The sequence below is a fragment of the Bombina bombina genome, chromosome 7 (genome assembly GCF_027579735.1).
Source record: "Bombina bombina isolate aBomBom1 chromosome 7, aBomBom1.pri, whole genome shotgun sequence".
NCBI classification, from domain to species: Eukaryota; Metazoa; Chordata; class Amphibia; order Anura; family Bombinatoridae; genus Bombina; species Bombina bombina.
In genome coordinates this window covers 552759046-552784917 of record NC_069505.1, presented here as the reverse complement: position 1 = coordinate 552784917, position 25872 = coordinate 552759046, and the positions used below count along the sequence as shown (strand labels likewise).

At 42.3% G+C, this 25872-nt stretch overlaps 1 protein-coding gene across 1 annotated transcript in view; it reads left to right on the top strand.

The window, feature by feature from the left end:
- SYNGAP1 (synaptic Ras GTPase activating protein 1) overlaps positions 1-25466 on the top strand; it is a 620999-nt gene extending 595533 nt beyond the window's left edge. Inside the window, exon 18 of the mRNA XM_053721876.1 lies at positions 23929-25466. Within this exon, the coding sequence (XP_053577851.1) occupies positions 23929-24069 (141 nt within the window). The 3' untranslated portion in view covers positions 24070-25466. The remainder of the gene's footprint in view (positions 1-23928) is intronic.
- Positions 25467-25872: the final 406 nt, after the last annotated feature.

Genomic DNA, 25872 nt, shown 5'->3' with positions numbered 1-25872 from the left:
AGGTTCCTCCTGTAAAACATCTCTTCAAGACAAGAAAAGAGAGATGCCTTCCTGGGGTGTGTGAGGGATCTCTCATCTCTCGGAGTAATTGTCCCAGTTTGTCCAGCAGAAAGAGGTCTGGGGTATTATTCAAACCTTTTCGTGGTCCCAAAGAAGGAGGGCACGTTTCGTCCAATTCTGGACCTGAAGGCCCTAAACAAGTTTTTGTCAGTCCCATCATTCAAGATGGAGACGATCAGGTCAATTTTGCCTCTGGTTCAAGAGGGGCAATTCATGACGACTGTAGACCTGAAGGATGCTTACCTTCATGTTCCAACTCACACGGATCACGTCAAATTTCTAAGGTTCGACATGACATCTAAGTCTCGCTTGCTTTCCCTCCCATTCAAGGGGAAGGTTTGTTTGGCCTGGGCCTGGATTCCATCAAATCTACAGTCACGGGCGGCAAGGGTGCCTTCTTACCTCAGGATAAGAAATCCAAACTTAAGGGATCTACTTTTCGTACAGACAAATCTCAGCGCCAGCAGCCTTCTGCAAAATCTGAGCAATCCAAGGGATCTTGGAAGCCAGCAAACTCTTGGAACAGGTCCAAGCAAAACAAGAAGCCTGCAGAGTCAAAATTGTTATGAAGGTGCAGCCCCCAATCCGTCCATGGACCAGGTAGGGGGCAGACTCTCTTTGCGGGGGCTGGAGGGGAGACGTTACAGACCCTTGGGTCCTAGAGGTCGTCGCCCAGGGGTACAGGATAGGTTTCAAATCGTATCTGCCCAGGGGCAGGTTCCTCCTGTCAAACATCTCATCAAGACAAGAAAAGAGAGACACCTTCCTGGGGTGTGTGAGGGATCTTTCATCTCTTGGGGTAATCATCCCAGTTCCTCCAGCAGAAAGAGGTCTGGGGTATTATTCAAACCTTTTCGTGGTCCCAAAGAAGGAGGGCATGTTTTGTCCAATTCTGGACCTGAAGGCCCTAAACAAGATTTTGTCAGTCCCATCGTTCAAGATGGAGACGATCAGGTCAATTTTGCCTCTGGTTCAAGAGGGGCAATTCATGACGACTATAGACCTGAAGGATGCTTACCTTCATGTTCCAATTCACATGGATCATGTCAAATTTCTAAGGTTCGCCATCCTGGACCAGCAATTCCAGTTTGTGGCCCTTCTGTTTGGTCTGGCGACGGCCCCAAGAGTCTTTACAAAGGTTCTAGGAGCTCTTCTTGCAGTAGCGAGAGACAGAGGGATTGCAGTGGCTCCGTATCTGGACGATATCCTTGTCCAGGCTCCATCCTACAGTTTGGCAGAGGATCAGAGAGCTCTCCTCCTTCTACTTTGATCCCACGGGTGGAAGATAAACAAAGGAAAGAGTTAATTGGTCCCCAGCAACAGGGTGGAGTTCCTGGGTACGATACTAGGTTCTTCTGCGGTGAAGATATTTCTAACGGACCAGAGACATTGCAAGTTGGCGTCCAACTGTCTAGCCCTGCAGACCTCCTCCAGGACATCTGTGGCCAGGTGTATGGAGGTAATCGGGCTCATGGTATCCAGCATCTCAGACCTCTGCAGCTGTGCATGTTGAGACAATGGAACAGCGATCATTCAGATTTGTCCCAACAGATATCTTTGGACAGACCGGTGAGGGAGTCCCTATCTTGGTGGAGCCGACTGGAGCAGCTGTCTCAGGGGACATCCTTTCTGAGACCATCCTGGGAGATTGTAACCACGGATGTGAGTCTATCAGGATGGGGAGCTGTTTGGGGTGCCTGAAAGGCACAAGGCAGATGGACTTGAGAGGAATCGAGTCTACCTATAAATATTCTGAAACTTCGAGCTATATTCAATTCTCTGAAGGCTTGGCCTCCTCTAGGGTCATCCCAATTCATCAGATTCCAATCGGACAACATCACCTCTGTGGCGTACATAAACCACAAGGGGGGACGAGAAGTTCCCTAGCAATGAGGGAAGTATCTCAGATTCTGGAATAGGCAGAGACTCACAATTGTTCGCTCTCAGTGATCCACATTCCGGGTGTGGACAACTGGGAAGCAGATTTTTTGAGCAGACAGATGTTTCATCCAGGGAAATGGTCTCTCTACCCGAGATGTTTGCGGAGATCTGCAGCAGATGGGGGACGCCGGAAATAGATCTCATGGTGTCCAGACTCAATTACAAGCTACCCAGATACGGGTTGCAATCCAGGGATCCCCATGTGGAGCTGATAGACGCCTTGGCGGTACCCTGGGACTTCAACCAAATCTACATATTTCCACCGTTGCCTCGCTACCTCGAGTAGTGGCCCGCATCAAGCAGGAGCAAGCTTTGACTATTCTGATTGCTTCGTCGTGGCTGCGGAGGACGTGGTTTGCGGATCAAGTGGAGATGTCGTCATATCTGCCGTGGAAGTTACCATGTCGCAAGGATCTGCTAGTTCAAGGTCCTTTTCTACATCACAATCTAGATTCTCTGAGGCTGACTGCATGGAGATTGAATGCCTAGTCTTAGCCAAAAGAGGTTTTTCAGAGAGAGTGATCATCACTCTCATCCAGGCTAGGAAACCGGTCACTAGACGCATTTACCACAAGGTGTGGAGGACCTACTTGTCCTGGTGGGAGGAATGAAGATATCCCTGGCATAAGGTCAGGGTATCCAGGATTTTGAACTTTCTCCAGGATGGGCTGGACAAGGGTCTTGCCACCAGTTTCCTAGGGGGACAGATTTCAGCTTTATCTGTACTGTTGCATAAGAAGCTTGCAGGGCTTCCTGACATTCAGTCTTTTGTTCAGGCTCTGGTTAGGATCAGGCCTGTCTTCAGGAGTCCGTTTCCTCCTTGGAGCTTAAATTTGGTTCTTAAGGTTTTGCAGAGGGCTCCATTTGAGCCTATGCATGCCCTTGACATTAAGGTTCTTTCATGGAAAGTTCTATTATTACTGGCTATTACATCGGCACGCAGAGTCTCTGAGTTGGCGGCCTTGCAATGTGAGCCTCCTTACTTAGTTTTTTATGCTGATAAGGCTGTTCTTTGCACTGGATTGAGATTCCTTCCCAAGTTCATGTTGAGTCGTAACATCAATTAGGAAATAGTTGTTCCTTCCTTGTGTCCTAACCCTTCTTCTTCGAAGGAGAGGTTACTTCATAATCTGGACGTGGTTCGGGCTTTGAAGTTTTATCTTCAGGCCACGAAGGAGTTCAGACAGACTTCGTCTTAATTTGTTGTGTATTCAGGAAAGCGCAGGGGGCAGAGGGCCTCTGCCACTTCTTTATCTTTTTGGTTGAGGAGTATGATCCGTCTGGCATATGAGACAGCGGGACACAAGTCTCCTTAGAGGATTACGGCTCACTCGACTAGAGCTGTGGTCTCTTCTTGGGCCTTTAAAAATGAGAATTCTATGGAGCAGATTTCTAAGGCGGCAACCTGGTCTTCCTTACATACGTTTGCAAAATTTTACAAAAAAGGTTCTGCCGGCTGTGGTGCCCTCAGTATAGGGTCCGCATCCTTTACCCTCCCGTTTTCTTCATTCATTGTCCTCTAGAGCTTGGGTATTTGTTCCCACAAGTGATGAATGAAGCAGTGGACTCTCCTCCACTTTAGATGGAAAACATAAATTATGGTTACCTGATAATTTAATTTCCATCGTGGGGAGGAGAGTCCACTGCACCCGCCCGTTCTCCGGTTGGGGGACCTAAATTTATTTTTGTTCTTCTGGCACCATTTATACCCTGATATTTCCCCTACTGTTCCTTGTTCCCTTGGCAGAATGACTGGTGGATGAGGGAAGTGGGGGGAGGTATTTAAGCCTTTGGCTGGGGTGTCTCTGCCTCCTCCTGGTGGCCAGGTACTTATTTCCCACACATGATGAATGAAGCAGTGGACTCTCCTCCCCACGATGGACATGAAATTATCAGGTAAGCATAATTTATGTTTTTTTCTATTGAGATTGAATCTACCCCCAGGTATTATCCTTCATTTCAGTTTATATGTCTAACTTTCATAGTCAGAAGGAAAAACGTACATGTATGCTCACTGTATGCTTCTTGGCAGTTCGTTCTCATTGAAACACGGCATGGTATACTGCTGTCTACTTCATGATTGGTTAAGCAAAGGGAAATTATTATATGATGCTGATAAAGGATGGAGCTGCATAATGTGCTACACAATGGATCATACATTTAAATGCTTAAAATTGTGTATTTTAATGCAAAAAATAATAATGTTTAAAATACGCTCTTATATATGTGGGATAGAGAATTTGTGAATGAAATGTTATTTGAAGAGCTAAATATGTTTATATATGAGGTCAGGAGTAAGACCAGGTTTAGACTATCACTAGTTGCCATACATTCTTCTGCAGTATCTCACATTAACACTATACAATACTAGAAAAAGCTGGTATCATATAGAAGAAGTTACTGTAAGGTTACTATGAGCTTGGAAGGTCATACAGTAAAGTACAGTTTCTTAACATGCTTTTAAAATTACATGGTATGATGCTTTTCCATGTGAGGGCATCTTGCTGTATGATGCAATGGCTATTAAGGGTTCCAAAGAGATCTGGTGTTTGAGAGTGGGTAGGCTCAACTTTGACAGTTAGTCTGTCCATTCCCATTGTGTAAAATTTTATAAATAGAGAAGGAACCCTTAGGAAAAGTCAGAATGTGGTGTGGGATTTAAGAAAAAGAAGCCTGTTGCTATGGGTAGAAGAGTCTGAAGATTTCAGGTGTGGTAAGATTATAATAATGAAGTTTTATTTTACAATCCAAATAAGAGTCCTCAAGCCATTACTCCTGGGATTTAACTTCTGGCCACTAGGAGGAGGCAAAGATACCCAACATTCCCAAGCTTGTAATCCCTCTCCCCTCTTTGGTATCCCATTCTTAAGTTTGCCTCTACAGGGAGAAGGTGAAGAAATGAGGTGCTCCAGTTTCTTTGTGAAGAAGACTTCTCAGACCTATGTGAGGCCCTTTTCCCCCTCAGGAACCCTGGATTTACATAGAGGGGAGTAGTAGAGTACTTAGGCAGTGAATTCAATTCTCCTGCGGGAGTTTTTTACTAGCCTACCACAGGTATCGCAGGAACTACTCCCTTAGCCTCCTCCTGTTGGGTTAGTCTGCCACTGGTCTCGCAGGGACTTGTCCCTTAACCTCCTTCTGTTGGTATGTCTTGTACTCTTTGTGATATCCTCTGTTGTTGCTGGCACAGCACTGGATGGGCTCTCTACTGAAAGTAGTGTTTTCCACAGCTGGTAAGCATGGTAGAGGGGGTGCATTGGAGGTAAGTGCAGCCATTTAATGTACTCACATAGCCTACAGGCTATTAGCATATACACCAATTTTGAGGTGCATTGAGGCAGTTGGCACATATCTCATAAAAATATATTACCACCTTTCTAGACTAAATATATTAGTGTAGTATATATGTATAAGTTTTATATTGGAGATTTTAATCTTGTGTGAGATGTGCTATGTGACTGCGCTTCTAGATTTATAGCACGCTTTGGCAGTTTGATAGCGCACACCGGGCATTTGATAGCGTGCCGGGCATGGTTTACGCCCTTTGTTTTTTCTGACTGTGTCTAACAGCTACTTTTTAAATTTATATAAACTATATAGTTTAGTGCTTTCCAGCTCTTATTTTTCTGATGTGCTATCGTTTTTTGGCACTTATAGTCAGTTAGCGTGCTCCTGTTTTTTGACAGTTTACATTCTCTAAAGCATTCTGTACTCTCTTTGTTCCATTGTACACTGGAGTTCTACTGATTTGGGTCAAAAATTCAAGACTTCTGCGCTCTACAATTTCTGCAGTTGGGACGGCTGAGCCTTCCCCAAGTCAGCAAATGGATTTGTCTGATAACCTTCCTACTGTTTTATTTTTCTGGTTACTGATTTTCGAATAGATCAGTCCAGTTAAGAAAGTGAATCTTTTCTAAGGTAGGCATAAAAATTACCACTTTAGCCATATAATTTACTATTCCATTTGACGATAGTTCATTTTCATGGACCCAATGGTTAAAAATTTGGTTTCTTACTTTAGAAAGATCTTGCTTTTCTAAAAGTGGGTTCTCTGTTTTCAATAGCTTTTACATAGCTGATGTAATTGCAGTCTCTTCATCTTGTTGTGAAGATCTGTCTGATTTAATTTCAGAAGTTTCTGTTGTTGAAGATTTTCAAAATCTTTTGAATCTTCTAAACTCAGTAAATTCTTAATTTGGCGATGTAATTTCAGTTATTCATTTTCATGCTATGACCTTGGCAGTCCACCCAGAAGATCTCTGTAGATATTTTGGAATAAGGCCTAACACACAATAGGAGCACAAAGCTGTGCACAGCAACTTGCATTTATTCAATACTTCATTAAAGTACATCACGAATAATAAGCTCAGCAGTCGTACTCCAAGCTGATAAAAGTGAATTAAAGACACACCCTTTTTAAAGGGACATCCTATCCTTCTATTGGACAATACTTTTCTAGCAATATTAACTCTTTTCTTGCTGAATATTTTGTTAATTTAATATTGCTGGGAAAGTATTGTCCACTAGGAGGATAGGATGTATTTTTAATTCACATTTATCAGCTTGGAGTATGACTATCAGCTGAAACGAGTCAGCTGTTTTGGTATCCTCCATTTACATTACACTGTCTCCTGAGCTTATTATTCGTGATATACTTTGTTAGCTAATTTTCCATGTACAAATGGACCAGGTTTATGTAAAAGTTATTGTTGGCTTGACACTTAATTGCCAAATCATTTAGCCCCTTATTGGCATGTGTTTTCGAACTGTGCTGTTCTGTCAATTTTGAAGCCTTCTTCCTCTTTCAAATAACTTGAATTTCCAATCTAGATTCTATTCTGGTACATGGTAAATTATTCCTTTCTCAAAAGCTTAGTCACAGTACGTTTAGAATTTCTGGATTCTAATCATAATTGCCTATGATTTCAGTATGTGCTTCAGGCCAACTTTTCCTTTGATTAAAGTTATTATTACTTCTTTTCTGAAAGATGCTTTACAGACAGGATTTTTTTTTCTCTCAGCGCATGACTTGGAACCTAGAAGGTGATAGTGCCCATTACAGTTTTTGGAATAAGATGTAGGATTTTAATCCAATCTGTTCTTGTACCTATGAAAGAGTGAACTTCATGGCCTACTTTGGATCTCAAAGCGTTACTCAGAGTTCTTACTTTCCAAGTGGATTCACTCTATTTTTAATTCACTGTAGATTTTAAGGATGCTTTCCTTAATACTTCTATCTCAAGGACCACCACCAGTTTCTATTTTTGTTCTTCTAGACAAATGCTTTCTGATTGTGGTTCTTCCTTTGGCACTTACTATAGCTCCCAGACTTTTTTTTCCATAGATTCTGGTAACTCTTTTCTATGTTATAAGACCTCAGGGTATTTCTTTGGTCCCACTTATAGAATCTTTTTTGGTTCACACTCTGGGGTAGATTTATTAAGAGGCTAGCGGACATGATTCCCTGTAGCGAGTGGACATGATTCGCTGACAGCATACGCTGTCGGCATTTAACATTCCACAAATATTTCTGGTTAAATGCTTGTGCAATGCCGTCCCCTGCTCACTGACGGCCAATCGGCCGCTAGCAGGGGCCATCAATCATCCCAGTCAGATCGGGATGATTTCAGTCAGCCACCTATAACCGCTGCTTCTTAACTTCCGTTTCCGGTGGACCTGAAGATGGGGCTCCAAAGCAGATGGAGCTCCGCTGGTTTAAAATAAGGACCCCTCTGTTTTCTCTTTAGCTGTATTTTTAACAACAGTTTTCTGTTGTTCTTTGCAGCCATAGTAAGAGAATCAATTTTCAAAAAATTCCTTCTCTGTTTTGAGTTTTATTTCTGAGAGTTTTTGTAGACTGTACCATACGACTTTCTCTTACAATTCAATGAAGATCCAAGTTCAAACAGCTTGTTATTTCTTCCTCCATTATTTGTTTGTATTGAAGTTTTGGGTTAAATTGTTTCACCATCTGATGTCCCTTTGCACGTTCTATATCAGCCTTATCAATTTGGCTTGCTATTTTTTGTGTGGAGTGGTTGCAAACTGTTTTTCTAAGTAATCTTTTGGTACTCCTCCTTTCTCATAGGGGTTTAATCTTCACTCGAGTTTTCAGGAGGCATTTTTTATTCATCTTTTTGGACAATATTTTCTACTCACATAGTCTATTCAGTTGGGATGCAGTATGGGAATTGAGGAGAACGCAAGGAGATGGTTTTCTCAAGAGAACTTACAGTTTAATATCTTCATACTTTGTGCAATCTTCTTTCTGTTCAGCCTTAGCTTTTTCAAAATATCAGATACTTGTCTCTGTTTTTCAAGTAAATCAAGGTCACTGCTGGGACAGAGAGAATCCTGTAGTTTCCTTACCAATAATATAAGTCACTTGACTTTGACTTGAACTGAGTTCTGTACAGGGTTCTATACCACTTTGTGTTTCCATGACTTTTACTTTTAGACCTTTATGGTCTTTTGTTTAATTCTCTCTATTCCATATGCTTTGCCAGAACCAAGGATATTTAATATCAGTTTCTGAAGGTTTCTACAGCTATTTGGTATTTCATCTAACTTTCCTTTTTAATTATTTATCTTTTATACCACTCAAGGTCAAAGTTATCATCAGACACTTTTGCTAATCAGTAATTCTGATTGCTTCAACTTGATCATGCAGAACTGGTTATACATAGTAAGATAGTAGATAAGGTTGAAAAAAAGACAAAAGTCTATTGAGTTCTAACTATACAAAACTTAATATACTTATAAAAAAAAGCTTTGGTTGATCAAAATTAATACCATTAAAAAGCTGACCCATTTAACACAATTAATCATATCCCTGAATTCTAGCCAGAAATGTATCCTTAGGCAATGAGTTGCACAATTTGATTGCAGTGAGAAAATGCAGTCAGAGATTGTACTCGTGATTCATAATCTGTTTTTGAACAAGATAGTTGAGGACATTTCTTCAGGCCATAGTCTGATCAGAGGTCTGATGTAGATATGTGATTTACAGAAGGCTTCAGGGCCGTAGTCTTACCAGAGGTCTGATGTGGGTTGCATTACCAGGGGCTTGATCTGAGATCTAATGTTGGCCAGGGTTCTGTTATGCGGTACAATAATGAACCTGCCTACTACCTTCTTGGTTCTCTGCTGGTCTCTCAGTATTTTATGGTGTGAGCTGGCAGCTGTATATGCCTCACTTGCTTCTCCCTGTGAGGGAACTATGTGAATCTGCTCTGCCTTTAAATACCCCGGTCTGTTTTTGTTCCCAGTCCAGCTGTGATAACGGTTGATGCTATACTCAGGATTGGCCATAGAGGTACATTGTAGCACCAGTAGGATGCATACTTATAAATCAGTCTGTCATTTATAAAACCACATAACACAGATATGATTATCAGCCAGATATTACAGATACAGTTATCCTTAAACATTGTAGGACAATAAAGATGATTTAGGCTATTGGGCACCATGCAGTGTTTTTCATAAAATATCACTTGATAGGTTCATTCTACCTAGGGTGACCATATTGCCGCTTTAAAACGGGACACATATGAAAAATACATATGTCAGGATTTTTATACAAAACATTTATTTAAACAGCCCTAAAAACAGCCCTGACATATGTATTTTTCATATGTGTCCCTTTTTAAAGTGGCAATATGGTCACCCTAATTCTACCTCTCTTTCCTCTCCATCTGTTTCTTCTTCTTTTCTTTTTTATCTCTTTCCATTTGTTCAGTTTCTCTTCTCTGTCTATATTTATCTATCTATCTATTATCTATCTATAATCAATAACCATAATTACTGGGGTGGGGGGGGCAGATGACTCATGTATAGCACTGAGCAGGCTGGTTACCTTTTTCCTCCTGACTAGTAACATTTTCCTTAACTTGTAATCTATATTGTTTTCCAACCCTGTATATCTGAAAGTTATATTGTTCTGTTCCCCTTTTCTATGTATTATTTACATCTGTTTTCCTGTCTCCTCCCCTGTTCTCTAAGCAGATCACTATGTACCCTAAAAGCTGTACACATCTCTGTGTTTGGGTTTGCTACCAATGTCTACAGCCTTTTTTATCCTAGATACATTACCTACTTAAGAGAGCTCATGTGAACACGGGAGGAAACCTACATTATATGAAAATAGCTGTTGTATGTTTATTAACAATCACTAACATCATGTTTATATTTTTAAACGTATATGTTTTTTTTTAACCCTAATAAATGCTGGACACTATTACAATTTTTTAGAAGAGTTCTCTGTATAACTTTTAACAGAGCAATTCAGTGTTTTTATTTGGAAGCTATTCCCCTTTGTGCCATCCTCTCATTGCCATACTTTTGTCTTTTTGGTTGACGCTCTTTTCCCAATGGTCCATCTTTTCTCCACTCTATAATGTCCTTTTTTTCTATCTGTACCATTTTCTCCCCTCCGTGTCATCCTATCTGAACTCTGTGCAATTCCTTGCCCCCCCCCCCCCCGAATGATACCCTTTCCCACTGGGACATCCCTTGCACTTTGTACGATATTCTGTCTCTGTGCCATACCTTGCCCTTTGTAGGATACCCTCTCCACTGTAAAATCCCTTGCCATCTGTATAATACTGTCTTATGTGCCATCCCTTGCCCTCTGTATGATACTCTCCCACGTGCGTTCCTTTGCCATCTGTATAATACTGTCTTCTGTGCCATCCCTTGCCCTCTGTATGATACTCTCCCACGTGCGTTCCTTTGCCATCTGTATAATACTGTCTTCTGTGCCATCCCTTGCCCTCTGTATGATACTCTCCCACGTGCCTTCCTTTGCCATCTGTATAATACTGTCTTATGTGCCATCTCTTGCCCTCTGTATGATACTCTCCCACCGTGCCTTCCTTTGCCATCTGTATAATACTGTCTTCTGTGCCATCTCTTGCCCTCTGTATGATACTCTCCCACGTTCCTTCCTTTGCCATCTGTATAATACTGTCTTCTGTGCCAACTCTTGCCCCCTGTATGACAAACCCCTTCCTCTGTGCCATCTCTTGCACTCTGTATGACATACTCTCCCTGTGCCATCCCTTGCCCTCTGTATGATACCCTCTCCCACTGGGCCATCTTTTGCCATCTGTATAATACTGTCTTCTGTGCAATCTCTTGCCCTCTGTATCTGTATATTTTGCCCTCTGTATGACACTCTCCCACTGTGCCATCTTTTGCTCTACTCTCCCTCTCTGCCATCCCTTGCTCTATGTATGATATTCTCTTCTGTGCCATCCCTTGCCCTCTGTGCAATCCCTAGCCCTCTTTGCAATCTGTTCTTACTCTGTGCCATTCCTTACTCTCTGTACAATACTATCTGCCCCTGTGCCATCTTTTGCCCTCTGTCTGATACCTTCTCCCTCTGTGCCATCCCTTGCCCTCTGCACAGTGCACTCTACCACTGTGTCATCTCTTGCCCTCTGTAAAGTTCTCTCCTTCTGTGCCATACCTTACCCTCTGTACAATGCACTCTACCACTGTGCCATCCCTTGCCCTCTGCACAATACCTTCTCCCTCTGTCCCATCCTTACGCCATCCATTACCCTCTGTATGATACCCTTTCCACCTGTGCCATCCCTTGCCCTCTGTACTATACCCTTTCCTTCTGTACATTCTGTTTCTATCTGTATAGAACTCTCCTGTGCCATCTCTTGCTCTCTGTATGACACATTCTGCCTTTGTGCCATCCCTTGCCCTCTGTACGATATCTTCTACCTCTGTGCCATCCCTTGCTCAACTTTCACTCTGTGCCATACCTTGCCCTCTGTACGATACACTCTGCATAACATGCTCTATGTACTATATTCTTTCACTCTGTGCCATCCCTTGACCTCTGTAAGATTCTCTCTCCCTCTGTGCCATCTTTCACTCTTTGTACAATACTTCTACCTCCTTGCCACCCATTGCCCTCTGTTCAATATTCTCCCTCTGTACCATATATTGCTCTATGTACAATATTCTCTCATTCTGTTCCATCCCTTGCCCTCTGTACAATCCTCTCTCCCTCTGTGTCATTCCATGTTGTCTTTGTATGATACCCTTTCCCTCTGTGCCATCCTTTGCCCTTTGTTTGATACGTTTTCCCTCTTTGCAAAAGCTTGCCCTCTGTAGAATACATTTTCCCTCTTTGCCAAACCTTGTCCTCTGTGTGATACCCTCTCCCTCAGTGCCATCCCTTGCTCTTTGTGTGATACCCTCTCCCTTGTCCTATGTACAATACCTTCTCCCTCTGTACATCCCTTGCCCTCTGTATGATATCCTCTCCCTCAATGCCATCACTTGCTCTCTGTGTGATACCCTTGCCCTATGTACAATACCTTCTCCCTCTGTGCCACCCCTTGCCCTCTGTATAATACTCTCACTCTGTGTCATCCCTTTCCCTCTGTATGATACCCTCTCCCTTAGTGCAATATTTTGCCCTGTGTATGAGACCCCCTTCCTCTGTGCCATCCCTTGCTCTCTGTATGATACTCGCTCCCTCTGTGCCATCCCTTGCCCTCTGAAAGATACTCTCCCTCTGTGCCGTCCCTTGCCCTCTTTATGATACTCTCCCTCTGTGCCATCCCTTGCCCTCTGTATGATCCTCTCCCTCTGTGCCATCCCTTGCCCTCTGTCTGATACTCTCTCCCTCTGTGCCATCCCTTGCCCTCTCTACTATACTCTCCCTCTGTGCCATTCCTTGCCTTCTGTATGATACTCTCCCTCTGTGCCATCCCTTGCCCTCTCTATGATACTCTCTTCTTCTGTGATATCCCTTGCCCTCTGTACGATACTCTTCCTCTGTGCCATCCATTGCCCTCTGTACGATACTCTCCCTCTGTGCCATCCCTTGCCCTCTGTATGATACCCTCTCCCTCTTTACCATCTCTTGCTCTATTCTCGCTCTGTGCCATTTCTTTCACTCTGTAAGATTTTCTCTCTTTGTGCCATCCCTTGCCCTCTGTATGATACACTCTCCCACTGTGCCATCCCTTGCCCTTTGTATGATACACTCTCCCACTGTGCCATCCCTTGCCCTCTGTATGATACACTCTCCCACTGTGCCATCCCTTGTCCTCTGTATGATACACTCTCCCTCTGTGCTATACCTTGCCCTCTGTATGATACACTCTCCCACTGTGCCATCCCTTGTCCTCTGTATGATACACTCTCCTTCTGTGCTATACCTTGCCCTCTGTATGATACACTCTCCTTCTGTGCTATACCTTGCCCTCTGTATGATACACTCTCCTTCTGTGCTATACCTTGCCCTCTGTATGATACACTCTTCCACTGTGCTATACCTTGCCCTCTGTATGATACACTCTCCCTCTGTGCTATACCTTGCCCTCTGTTTGATACACTCTCCCTCTGTGCTATACCTTGCCCTCTGTATGATACACTCTCCCACTGTGCCTTCCTTTGCCCTCTGTATGATACACTTTACTTCTGTGTAATCCCTTGCCCTCTGTATGATTCACTCTCCCGCTGTGCCATCCCTTGCCCTCTGTATGATACACTCTCCCTCTGTGCCATCCCTTGCCCTCTGTATGATACACTCTCCTTCTGTGCCATCCCTGGCCCTCTATATGATACACTCTCCCTCTGTGCCAAACCTTGCCCTATGTATGAAACACTCTCCGTCTGTGTCATCCCTTGCCCACTGTACTATACTTCCTCTCTCTGTGCCATCCCTCTGATAATCTTTCTCTCTACCATCCTCTCTCCCTCTGTACCATCCCTTGCCTTCTGTAACATCCTCTCTCCCTCTGTGCTATCCCCTGCCCTCTATATAATAATATTTCTCTCTACCATCCTCTCTCCCTCTATGCCATCGTCTGCCCTCTAAATGATAATCTTTTTCTGTACCATCCCTTGCCCTCTGTACCATCCTCTCTCCACTTTGTACCATCTTTCCTTATTATAATCCCCTCTTTTACCACACTCTCCTTGCAATCCTGTCTCCACTCTTTCTCCGCTGCACGCTCTCTTCCCTCTGGACCATTCTCTGTTCCTTCTACTACCAGAATCCCAGATCAGATTCTCTCTTTTCTCTGTAGCAGTTTCTCTGTCCTGTTTCATCCACTCTCCAGTCTGTAGCATATTTTCTCCCCTAAGTGTCATCTTCAGGCCATCTTTAACATATCTTAGTCTTTAGCTTTTCATTTTACTGCTCCACTCATTTCATAACACAGGTCCGCTCCCTTCCATAATGCTATCATCTCTACCTTATGTGCCACGCTCTCTTTTTGTGTCATTCTCTTTATATTGGTGCCGTCAATTTTCTAAGGCCTAGATTTAGAGTTCGGCGGTAAAAGGGCTGTTAACGCTCCGCGGGTTTTTTTCTGGCCGCACCATAAATTTAACTCTGGTATCGAGAGTTCAAACAAATGCTGCGTTAGGCTCCAAAAAAGGAGCGTAGAGCATTTATACCGCAAATGCAACTCTCGATACCAGAGTTGCTTACGGACGCGGCCGGCATCAAAAACGTGCTCGTGCACGATTCTCCCATAGGAAACAATGGGGCTGTTTGAGCTGAAAAAAAACCTAACACCTGCAAAAAAGCAGCGTTCAGCTCCTAACGCAGCCCCATTGTTTCCTATGGGGAAACACCTCCTAAGTCTGCACCTAACACCCTAACATGTACCCCGAGTCTAAACACCCCTAACCTTACACTTATTAACTCCTAATCTGCCGCCCCCGCTATCGCTGACCCCTGCATTACACTTTTAACCCCTAATCTGCCGCTCCGTAAACCGCCGCCACCTACGTTATCCCTATGTACCCCTAATCTGCTGCCCTAACATCGCCGACCCCTATGTTATATTTATTAACCCCTAATCTGCCCCCCACATCGTCGCCGACACCTGCCTACACTTATTAACCCCTAATCTGCCGACCGGAGCTCACCGCTATTCTAATAAATGGATTAACCCCTAAAGCTAAGTCTAACCCTAACACTAACACCCCCCTAAGTTAAATATAAGTTTTATCTAACAAAATAAATTAACTCTTATTAAATAAATGATTCCTATTTAAAGCTAAATACTTACCTGTAAAATAAATCCTAATATAGCTACAATATAAATTATAATTATATTATAGCTATTTTAGGATTAATATTTATTTTACAGGCAACTTTGTAATTATTTTAACCAGGTACAATAGCTATTAAATAGTTAAGAACTATTTAATAGTTACCTAGTTAAAATAATAACAAATTTACCTGTAAAATAAATCATAACCTAAGATATAATTAAACCTAACACTACCCTATCAATAAAATAATTAAATAAACTACCTACAATTACCTACAATTAACCTAACACTACACTATCAATAAATTAATTAAACACAATTGCTACAAATAAATAAAATTAAATAAACTATCTAAAGTACAAAAAATAAAAAAGAACTAAGTTACAGAAAATAATAAAATATTTACAAACATAATAAAAATATTACAACAATTTTAAACTAATTACACCTACTCTAAGCCCCCTAATAAAATAACAAAGCCCCCCAAAATAAAAAATTCCCTACCCTATTCTAAAATACAAATATTACAAGCTCTTTTACCTTACCAGCCCTGAACAGGGCCCTTTGCGGGGCATGCCCCAAGAATTTCAGCTCTTTTGCCTGTAAAAAAAAACATACAATACCCCCCCCCCAACATTACAACCCACCACCCACATACCCCTAATCTAACCCAAACCCCCCTTAAATAAACCTAACACTACCCCCCTGATGATCTTCCTACCTTGTCTTCACCATGCCAGGTTCACCGATCCGTCCTGGCTCCAAGATCTTCATCCAACCCAAGCGTGGGCTAGACATCCACTGAAGAAGTCCAGAAGAGGGTCCAAAGTCTTCCTCCTATCCGGCAAGAAGAGGACATCCGGACCGGCAAACATCTTCTCCAAGCGGCATCTTCTATCTTCTTCCATCCGATGACGACCGGCTCCATCTTGAAGACCTCCAGCGCGGATCCATCCTCTTCTTCCGACGACTAGACGACGAATGACGGTTCCTTTAAGGGACGTCATCCAAGATGGCGTCCCTCGAATTCCGATTGGCTGATAGGATTCTATCAGCCAATCGGAATTAAGGTAGGAATTTTCTGATTGGCTGATGGAATCAGCCAATCAGAATCAAGTTCAATCCGATTGGCTGATCCAATCAGCCAATCAGATTGAGCTCGCATTCTATTGGCTGTTCCGATCAGCCAATAGAATGCGAGCTCAATCTGATTGGCTGATTGGATCAGCCAATCGGATTGAACTATATTCTGATTGGCTGATTCCATCAGCCAATCAGAAAATTCCTACCTTAATTCCGATTGGCTGATAGAATCCTATCAGCCAATCGGAATTCGAGGGACGCCATCTTGGATGACGTCCCTTAAAGGAACCGTCATTCGTCGTCTAGTCGTCGGAAGAAGAGGATGGATCCGCGCTGGAGGTCTTCAAGATGGAGCCGGTCGTCATCGGATGGAAGAAGATAGAAGATGCCGCTTGGAGAAGATGTTTGCCGGTCCGGATGTCCTCTTCTTGCCGGATAGGAGGAAGACTTTGGACCCTCTTCTGGACTTCTTCAGTGGATGTCTAGCCCACGCTTGGGTTGGATGAAGATCTTGGAGCCAGGACGGATCGGTGAACCTGGCATGGTGAAGACAAGGTAGGAAGATCATCAGGGGGGTAGTGTTAGGTTTATTTAAGGGGGGTTTGGGTTAGATTAGGGGTATGTGGGTGGTGGGTTGTAATGTTGGGGGGGGGTATTGTATGTTTTTTTTTACAGGCAAAAGAGCTGAAATTCTTGGGGCATGCCCCGCAAAGGGCCCTGTTCAGGGCTGGTAAGGTAAAAGAGCTTGTAATATTTGTATTTTAGAATAGGGTAGGGAATTTTTTATTTTGGGGGGCTTTGTTATTTTATTAGGGGGCTTAGAGTAGGTGTAATTAGTTTAAAATTGTTGTAATATTTTTATTATGTTTGTAAATATTTTATTATTTTCTGTAACTTAGTTCTTTTTTATTTTTTGTACTTTAGATAGTTTATTTAATTGTATTTATTTGTAGCAATTGTGTTTAATTAATTTATTGATAGTGTAGTGTTAGGTTAATTGTAGGTAATTGTAGGTAGTTTATTTAATTATTTTATTGATAGGGTAGTGTTAGGTTTAATTATATCTTAGGTTATGATTTATTTTACAGGTAAATTTGTAATTATTTTAGCTAGGTAACTATTAAATAGTTCTTAACTATTTAATAGCTATTGTACCTGGTTAAAATAATTACAAAGTTGCCTGTAAAATAAATATTAATCCTAAAATAGCTATAATATAATTATAATTTATATTGTAGCTATATTAGGATTTATTTTACAGGTAAGTATTTAGCTTTAAATAGGAATAATTTATTTAATAAGAGTTAATTTATTTCGTTAGATAAAAATTATATTTAACTTAGGGGGGTGTTAGTGTTAGGGTTAGACTTAGCTTTAGGGGTTAATACATTTATTAGAATAGCGGTGAGCTCCGGTCGGCAGATTAGGGGTTAATAAGTGTAGGTAGGTGTCGGCGACGTTGTGGGGGGCAGATTAGGGGTTAATAAATATAACATAGGGGTCGGCGATGTTAGGGGTAGCAGATTAGGGGTACATAGGGATAACGTAGGTGGCGGCGATTTGCGGTCGGAAGATTAGGGGTTAATTATTTTAAGTAGCTTGCGGCGACGTTGTGGGGGGCAAGTTAGGGGTTAATAGATATAATACAGGGGTCGGCGGTGTTAGGGGCAGCAGATTAGGGGTACATAAGTATAACGTAGGTGGCGGTCGGCAGATTAGGGGTTAAAAATTTTAATCGAGTGGCGGCGATGTGGGGGGAGCTCGGTTTAGGGGTACATAGGTAGTTTATGGGTGTTAGTGTACTTTAGGGTACAGTAGTTAAGAGCTTTATAAACCGGCGTTAGCCAGAAAGCTCTTAACTCCTGCTATTTTCAGGCGGCTGGAATCTTGTCGTTAGAGCTCTAACGCTCACTGCAGAAACGACTCTAAATACCGGCGTTAGGAAGATCCCATTGAAAAGATAGGCTACGCAAATGGCGTAGGGGGATCTGCGGTATGGAAAAGTCGCGGCTGTAAAGTGAGCGTTAGACCCTTTAATCACTGACTCCAAATACCAGCGGGCGGCCAAAACCAGCGTTAGGAGCCTCTAACGCTGGTTTTGACGGCTACCGCCGAACTCTAAATCTAGGCCTAAGTTATCTGCCTCACCCTCTCTCCCATTTTATCTCATAATGTTGTCTGTATGGTCTACCCTCTTCCTTTTCTATCATTGGTTATTATCCCTTGTCCTCCTGCCTTTGCTCCACCATCTTCCTCTTTATGCCATATCATTTATTTTTTCCATTATCATTCCTTATTTGCCATGACTTATCAACCTTACCCCAACGTTTTGTGCCATAATCTCTGTCCTTTGTTCTTCAAACGTTTGTGCCATCTACTCTCTTTCTTCTTTGTGGCGTCACGCATTTAAAAAGGAAAACAAAAAGCCCTAATGGTTCTATGTTATTGTGCAAAACTAACCCATGTGATATTTATGTATTAAACTATATAAATACATTTTCAGGCTGGGGTAATGTTGGTACCAATGTGTGGAATATTCATACCAAGGATTTCACTTAATGTAGGCTCTTGTATAATATCAGTGATGGTAAAGGTAAGAGAGCAATACATCAAAGGTGGAGTGGTATGAAGGTACCTGTGCTCCTGGAACAAATGAAAAATATGTTGAACAAGCAAAAGCAGTTGCTCTGTGCGCTCCTTTCTGTCTCTAGTTTTATGCTCCATGTTTCTCTTTCTATCTGTCCCTCATTTCCAATGGTCTGTGTCCACCCTCTTTCCCTGTGCACAGTGCCTCTCCCTTTTTGCTAATACTCTGTCCCACTTGTTCCATTCTCAATGTCTCTCCTAATGCGCTATACCTTTCCTCATCTTCTATGTCTATCTCCCCCTAATGCGCTATACCTTTCCTCATCTTCTATGTCTATCTCTCCTAATGCGCTATACCTTTCCTCATCTTCTATGTCTATCTCTCCTAATGCGCTATACCTTTCCTCATGTTCTATATATCTCCCGCTAATGCGCTATACCTTTCCTCATCTTCTATGTCTATCTCTCCTAATGCGCTATACCTTTCCTCATCTTCTATGTCTATCTCTCCTAATGCGCTATACCTTTCCTCATGTTCTATGTCTATCTCTCCTAATGCGCTATACCTTTCCTCATGTTCTATATATTTCCCCCTAATGCGCTATACCTTTCCCCATCTTCTATGTCTATCTCTCCTAATGCGCTATACCTTTCCTCATCTTCTATGTCTATCTCTCCTAATGCGCTATACCTTTCCTCATCTTCTATGTCTATCTCTCCTAATGCGCTATACCTTTCCTCATCTTCTATGTCTATCTCTCCTAATGCGCTATACCTTTCCTCATGTTCTATGTCTATCTCTCCTAATGCGCTATACCTTTCCTCATCTTCTATGTCTATCTCTCCTAATGCGCTATACCTTTCCTCATGTTCTATGTCTATCTCTCCTAATGCGCTATACCTTTCCTCATGTTCTATATATTTCCCCCTAATGCGCTATACCTTTCCCCATCTTCTATGTCTATCTCTCCTAATGCGCTATACCTTTCCTCATGTTCTATATATCTCCCCCTAATGCGCTATACCTTTCCCCATCTTCTGTGTCTCTCCCTTCTAATGCGCTATACCTTTCCTCATCTTCTATGTCTATCTCTCCTAATGCGCTATACCTTTCCTCATCTTCTATGTCTATCTCTCCTAATGCGCTATACCTTTCCTCATCTTCTATGTCTATCTCTCCTAATGCGCTATACCTTTCCTCATCTTCTATGTCTATCTCTCCTAATGCGCTATACCTTTCCCCATCTTCTGTGTCTCTCCCTTCTAATGCGCTATACCTTTCCTCATCTTCTATGTCTATCTCTCCTAATGCGCTATACCTTTCCTCATCTTCTATGTCTATCTCTCCTAATGCGCTATACCTTTCCTCATCTTCTATGTCTATCTCTCCTAATGCGCTATACCTTTCCCCATCTTCTATGTCTCTCCTAATGCGCTATACCTTTCCTCATGTTCTATATATCTCTCCTAATGCGCTATACCTTTCCTCATGTTCTATATATCTCTCCTAATGCGCTATACCTTTCCTCATGTTCTATATATCTCCCCCTAATGCGCTATACCTTTCCTCATGTTCTATATATCTCCCCCTAATGCGCTATACCTTTCCTCATGTTCTATATATCTCCCCCTAATGCGCTATACCTTTCCTCATGTTCTATATATCTCCCCCTAATGCGCTATACCTTTCCCCATCTTCTATATATCTCCCCCTAATGCGCTATACCTTTCCTCATCTTCTATATATCTCCCCCTAATGCGCTATACCTTTCCTCATGTTCTATATATCTCTCCTAATGCGCTATACCTTTCCTCATGTTCTATATATCTCCCCCTAATGCGCTATACCTTTCCTCATGTTCTATATATCTCCCCCTAATGCGCTATACCTTTCCTCATGTTCTATATATCTCCCCCTAATGCGCTATACCTTTCCTCATGTTCTATATATCTCCCCCTAATGCGCTATACCTTTCCTCATGTTCTATATATCTCCCCCTAATGCGCTATACCTTTCCTCATGTTCTATATATCTCCCCCTAATGCGCTATACCTTTCCTCATGTTCTATATATCTCCCCCTAATGCGCTATACCTTTCCTCATGTTCTATATATCTCCCCCTAATGCGCTATACCTTTCCTCATGTTCTATATATCTCCCCTTAATTCGCTATACCTTTCCCCATCTTCTATGTCTCTCCTAATGCGCTATACCTTTCCTCATGTTCTATATATCTCTCCTAATGCGCTATACCTTTCCTCATGTTCTATATATCTCTCCTAATGCGCTATACCTTTCCTCATGTTCTATATATCTCTCCTAATGCGCTATACCTTTCCTCATGTTCTATATATCTCTCCTAATGCGCTATACCTTTCCTCATGTTCTATATATCTCCCCCTAATTCGCTATACCTTTCCTCATGTTCTATATATCTCTCCTAATGCGCTATACCTTTCCTCATGTTCTATATATCTCCCCCTAATGCGCTATACCTTTCCTCATGTTCTATATATCTCCCCCTAATGCGCTATACCTTTCCTCATGTTCTATATATCTCCCCCTAATGCGCTATACCTTTCCTCATGTTCTATATATCTCCCCTTAATTCGCTATACCTTTCCCCATCTTCTATGTCTCTCCTAATGCGCTATACCTTTCCTCATGTTCTATATATCTCCCCCTAATGCGCTATACCTTTCCTCATGTTCTATATATCTCCCCCTAATGCGCTATACCTTTCCTCATGTTCTATATATCTCCCCCTAATGCGCTATACCTTTCCTCATCTTCTATGTCTCTCCCTTCTAATGCGCTATACCTTTCCTCATGTTCTATATATCTCTCCTAATGCGCTATACCTTTCCTCATGTTCTATATATCTCCCCCTAATGCGCTATACCTTTCCTCATGTTCTATATATCTCTCCTAATGCGCTATACCTTTCCTCATCTTCTATGTCTCTCCCTTCTAATGCGCTATACCTTTCCTCATGTTCTATATATCTCTCCTAATGCGCTATACCTTTCCTCATGTTCTATATATCTCCCCCTAATGCGCTATACCTTTCCTCATGTTCTATATATCTCCCCCTAATGCGCTATACCTTTCCTCATGTTCTATATATCTCCCCCTAATGCGCTATACCTTTCCTCATGTTCTATATATCTCCCCCTAATGCGCTATACCTTTCCTCATGTTCTATATATCTCCCCTTAATTCGCTATACCTTTCCCCATCTTCTATGTCTCTCCTAATGCGCTATACCTTTCCTCATGTTCTATATATCTCTCCTAATGCGCTATACCTTTCCTCATGTTCTATATATCTCTCCTAATGCGCTATACCTTTCCTCATGTTCTATATATCTCTCCTAATGCGCTATACCTTTCCTCATGTTCTATATATCTCTCCTAATGCGCTATACCTTTCCTCATGTTCTATATATCTCCCCCTAATTCGCTATACCTTTCCTCATGTTCTATATATCTCTCCTAATGCGCTATACCTTTCCTCATGTTCTATATATCTCCCCCTAATGCGCTATACCTTTCCTCATGTTCTATATATCTCCCCCTAATGCGCTATACCTTTCCTCATGTTCTATATATCTCCCCCTAATGCGCTATACCTTTCCTCATGTTCTATATATCTCCCCTTAATTCGCTATACCTTTCCCCATCTTCTATGTCTCTCCTAATGCGCTATACCTTTCCTCATGTTCTATATATCTCCCCCTAATGCGCTATACCTTTCCTCATGTTCTATATATCTCCCCCTAATGCGCTATACCTTTCCTCATGTTCTATATATCTCCCCCTAATGCGCTATACCTTTCCTCATCTTCTATGTCTCTCCCTTCTAATGCGCTATACCTTTCCTCATGTTCTATATATCTCTCCTAATGCGCTATACCTTTCCTCATGTTCTATATATCTCCCCCTAATGCGCTATACCTTTCCTCATGTTCTATATATCTCTCCTAATGCGCTATACCTTTCCTCATCTTCTATGTCTCTCCCTTCTAATGCGCTATACCTTTCCTCATGTTCTATATATCTCTCCTAATGCGCTATACCTTTCCTCATCTTCTATGTCTCTCCCTTCTAATGCGCTATACCTTTCCTCATGTTCTATATATCTCTCCTAATGCGCTATACCTTTCCTCATGTTCTATATATCTCCCCCTAATGCGCTATACCTTTCCTCATGTTCTATATATCTCCCCCTAATGCGCTATACCTTTCCTCATCTTCTATGTCTCTCCCTTCTAATGCGCTATACCTTTCCTCATGTTCTATATATCTCCCCCTAATGCGCTATACCTTTCCTCATCTTCTATGTCTCTCCCTTCTAATGCGCTATACCTTTTATCACTTTCTATGTCTCTCTCTTCTGCTATTTGTCTGTCCCTCTGTCTTTCATTACTCCATATCTCTTCCTCTCTGTCTATACGCTGTCTATCCTTCTCTCTTCAAACTCTATGTCCCCTCAATCTCCATGCTCTGTTTTTCCCTCCATTCCTCCCTCTACATTTCTATGTCTCTCCTTTTGTTCATGTTCTGTGTCTCTTCCCCTAAGATGTCTCTCCACTCATCTCGTTGTCTGTCTCTCTCTCCCACTGCTCCATGTCTTTCCTTCCACATATTATTTGTATTTCCCTTCCTATGTTCTGTCTTCCCTCTCTCCTCATTCTCTATGCCTGTCTCTCCCTCCCTGCCCAAACCCTCCCTCATTCCGTGTTTGTCCCTATCTCCCAGTACTCTATGTCTTTCCATTGCCAGGCTCTGTCTTTCCCTCTCTCCCCGTTCTTTCTCTCTTTCTGTCCCAATGCCCTGTCCTGTTTCTTTATTTTCTATATCTCTCCATCTCTCCTTGTGTTCTATGTCTCTCTTCCCTTCTAGAGCTCTGTCTGTCCATCTCTCGCTATTATCAGGTATTTGTAGAGCGCCAACAGATTCTGCAGCGCTATGCTTTATATGTCTTCTTCTAGTCTTTGACCCTCCCTGACCATTTATCTCCCTTTAACAGAGGTGGCTTAATCAGAGTTATTAGATGCTAACATTCAAATCTGTTTTATAGTCCTCATTGATTATAAGATATTGAATTTGCATATGGTACTGTTGTCTTACTTTCTCTCTGTATCTCATTATTAATCTATGGTTACCGCTTTACTATACATTAGTAAGTAAGCTCTCTCTCTACCTTTCTCCCCACAGGAGAAGAAGTTTCCCTCCGTGGGTTCAGCAGACCCGCGTCTGAGGCTGGTGACTCCATGGAATGGGGCCCTCCCACCTCTGCCTCCTCGACTCCAAATCACAGAAAATGGAGACTTTCTAAACTCAAGTGACCATCACTAACCGGAGCTGAGGGGTCCGTCATCCAGGAGCCTGAAAGGGGGGAGGAAGGGAGATTGGGATTCTCCCCCACTGAGGTGTCTGTCCAGGAGCCTCAGAGGGAGGACGGGGGGCTGGGAACCCCCTTTCTCCCTTGACTCTGAACCCCTCCCTCTGCGCCGTCCAGACCTGCGGCCGACAATCTGTGTGATCTGTGTGGGAAATAGACGTCCCCGCACATGGGAAGGGGAGAGAAGAGTGAGAAGGGGACTTCGCACTGAACTAATCCTTACACCATAATCATAAATCTGCTACCTGCACCTCCCAAAAGAAACTTGGACTCCTTCACATAACTCTCCTTGATGCCACCCTTTCTATTTTACTCCCTTGTCATTTGCCTCCTTTCTCCTTCATATTATCAGTCTCAGGTCTCAAACCTGGAGATTCGCACTGACAGATCTGCACTGTAGGGGACACTCCCCCTCATATACTGTTTTTTTCCTCATTTAATATTTCCCTCTTACCCCAACCCAATAATCCCTTTTCCTCATCTATCTTACACTCACAATTTATTTTCCTGTTTATTTATTCCTCTAATTGTTCACAATCTCCCCCCCCCCCCATTCATTCTTGAATACCCCCCTCTTTTTTTAATGTTCTGTGCGAAATGAGCAAAAACTCTCTGAGCCAATCGGCTGAGGCGACTCCTGTCACATGGGGAGTAGGGAAGAGAGGCAACTCACAGTCCCTAGATTGGAAAAATTGAATGAGAATGAGAAAAATTAAAGGAGTCATATACAAGGAAAGGTATCTTAGGCATTCCTAGAAAAGGTGAGAAACTGGCAAAGCATTGGGGGGTATTTTAATAGGTATAGAACTGAAGGATTAAGACATAGAGAGACAGGGATACAGGAGTGTGAATGAGAGAATGAACGTTGAGGAATGAATCGGTGGGGATGAGAGAATGAATAATGATCCCCTCAGCTCGTTTTTACAGGTACATATTTTTCATTTTACCTCCTTAAAAGAGGCAGCTGATCTGGGAGACTCACAGAGATCACTCAATATTCTTTATTATTAAAAAAAATACATTTATTTATCTAAAATCTATAAATTTATGAAGAGATGAATGAGTGATATGAGTCTCTCACCCAAAGAGCTTACAATCTAACTCCACTTCCTGTGATACGGGGAGATTATAAATAACTTGGCCTCAAAGGTCGCATGGAACTTGCGGTAGGTGGAGGGGGGAGGGTCTTCCACCCATATCAGAGGTTGGTGCCATAAGTCCGCAGGGCCCCTCTTCACCCCGGTGACAGGAGCTGCCAGCCCTGAAATGAATGTGTCAGTAAAGATATTCTGATTGTATTTGGTTCTTTTTGACGTTCTGTGTAAATATAAAACATTTAAAGAAAACAGAATTCTGCGTTTTTCTACAAAACATTGCTTCATGAAACAGACGTGTATATAGATCTGCTAAAATAAGTCCACCATACACCAAGAAATGCACTGGTCCAATCTCTGAACTTTTTAGTAGCTACAGTGTCAGCAGCTAATTACATAGGGTCCAACTCCTTTTTTTTTGTAGTGACAACTAAAAGCAGTTACCCTACTGCTTTTTCTCAACATCAAGTTAACCCCTGGCACAATAAAGAGAAACTGTGTATACCCTCCACTTAAAACTTCTAATGGCTGATATCCCAACCCAAACCATAATTAATCCTATCCTAGCACTACTAACCATATTAGTGACTTTAATACCAGGTCAACTGTCCGACCTTACTCTATGTGAGTCTCTCTACAGTTAACATTAACCTATGTATGATC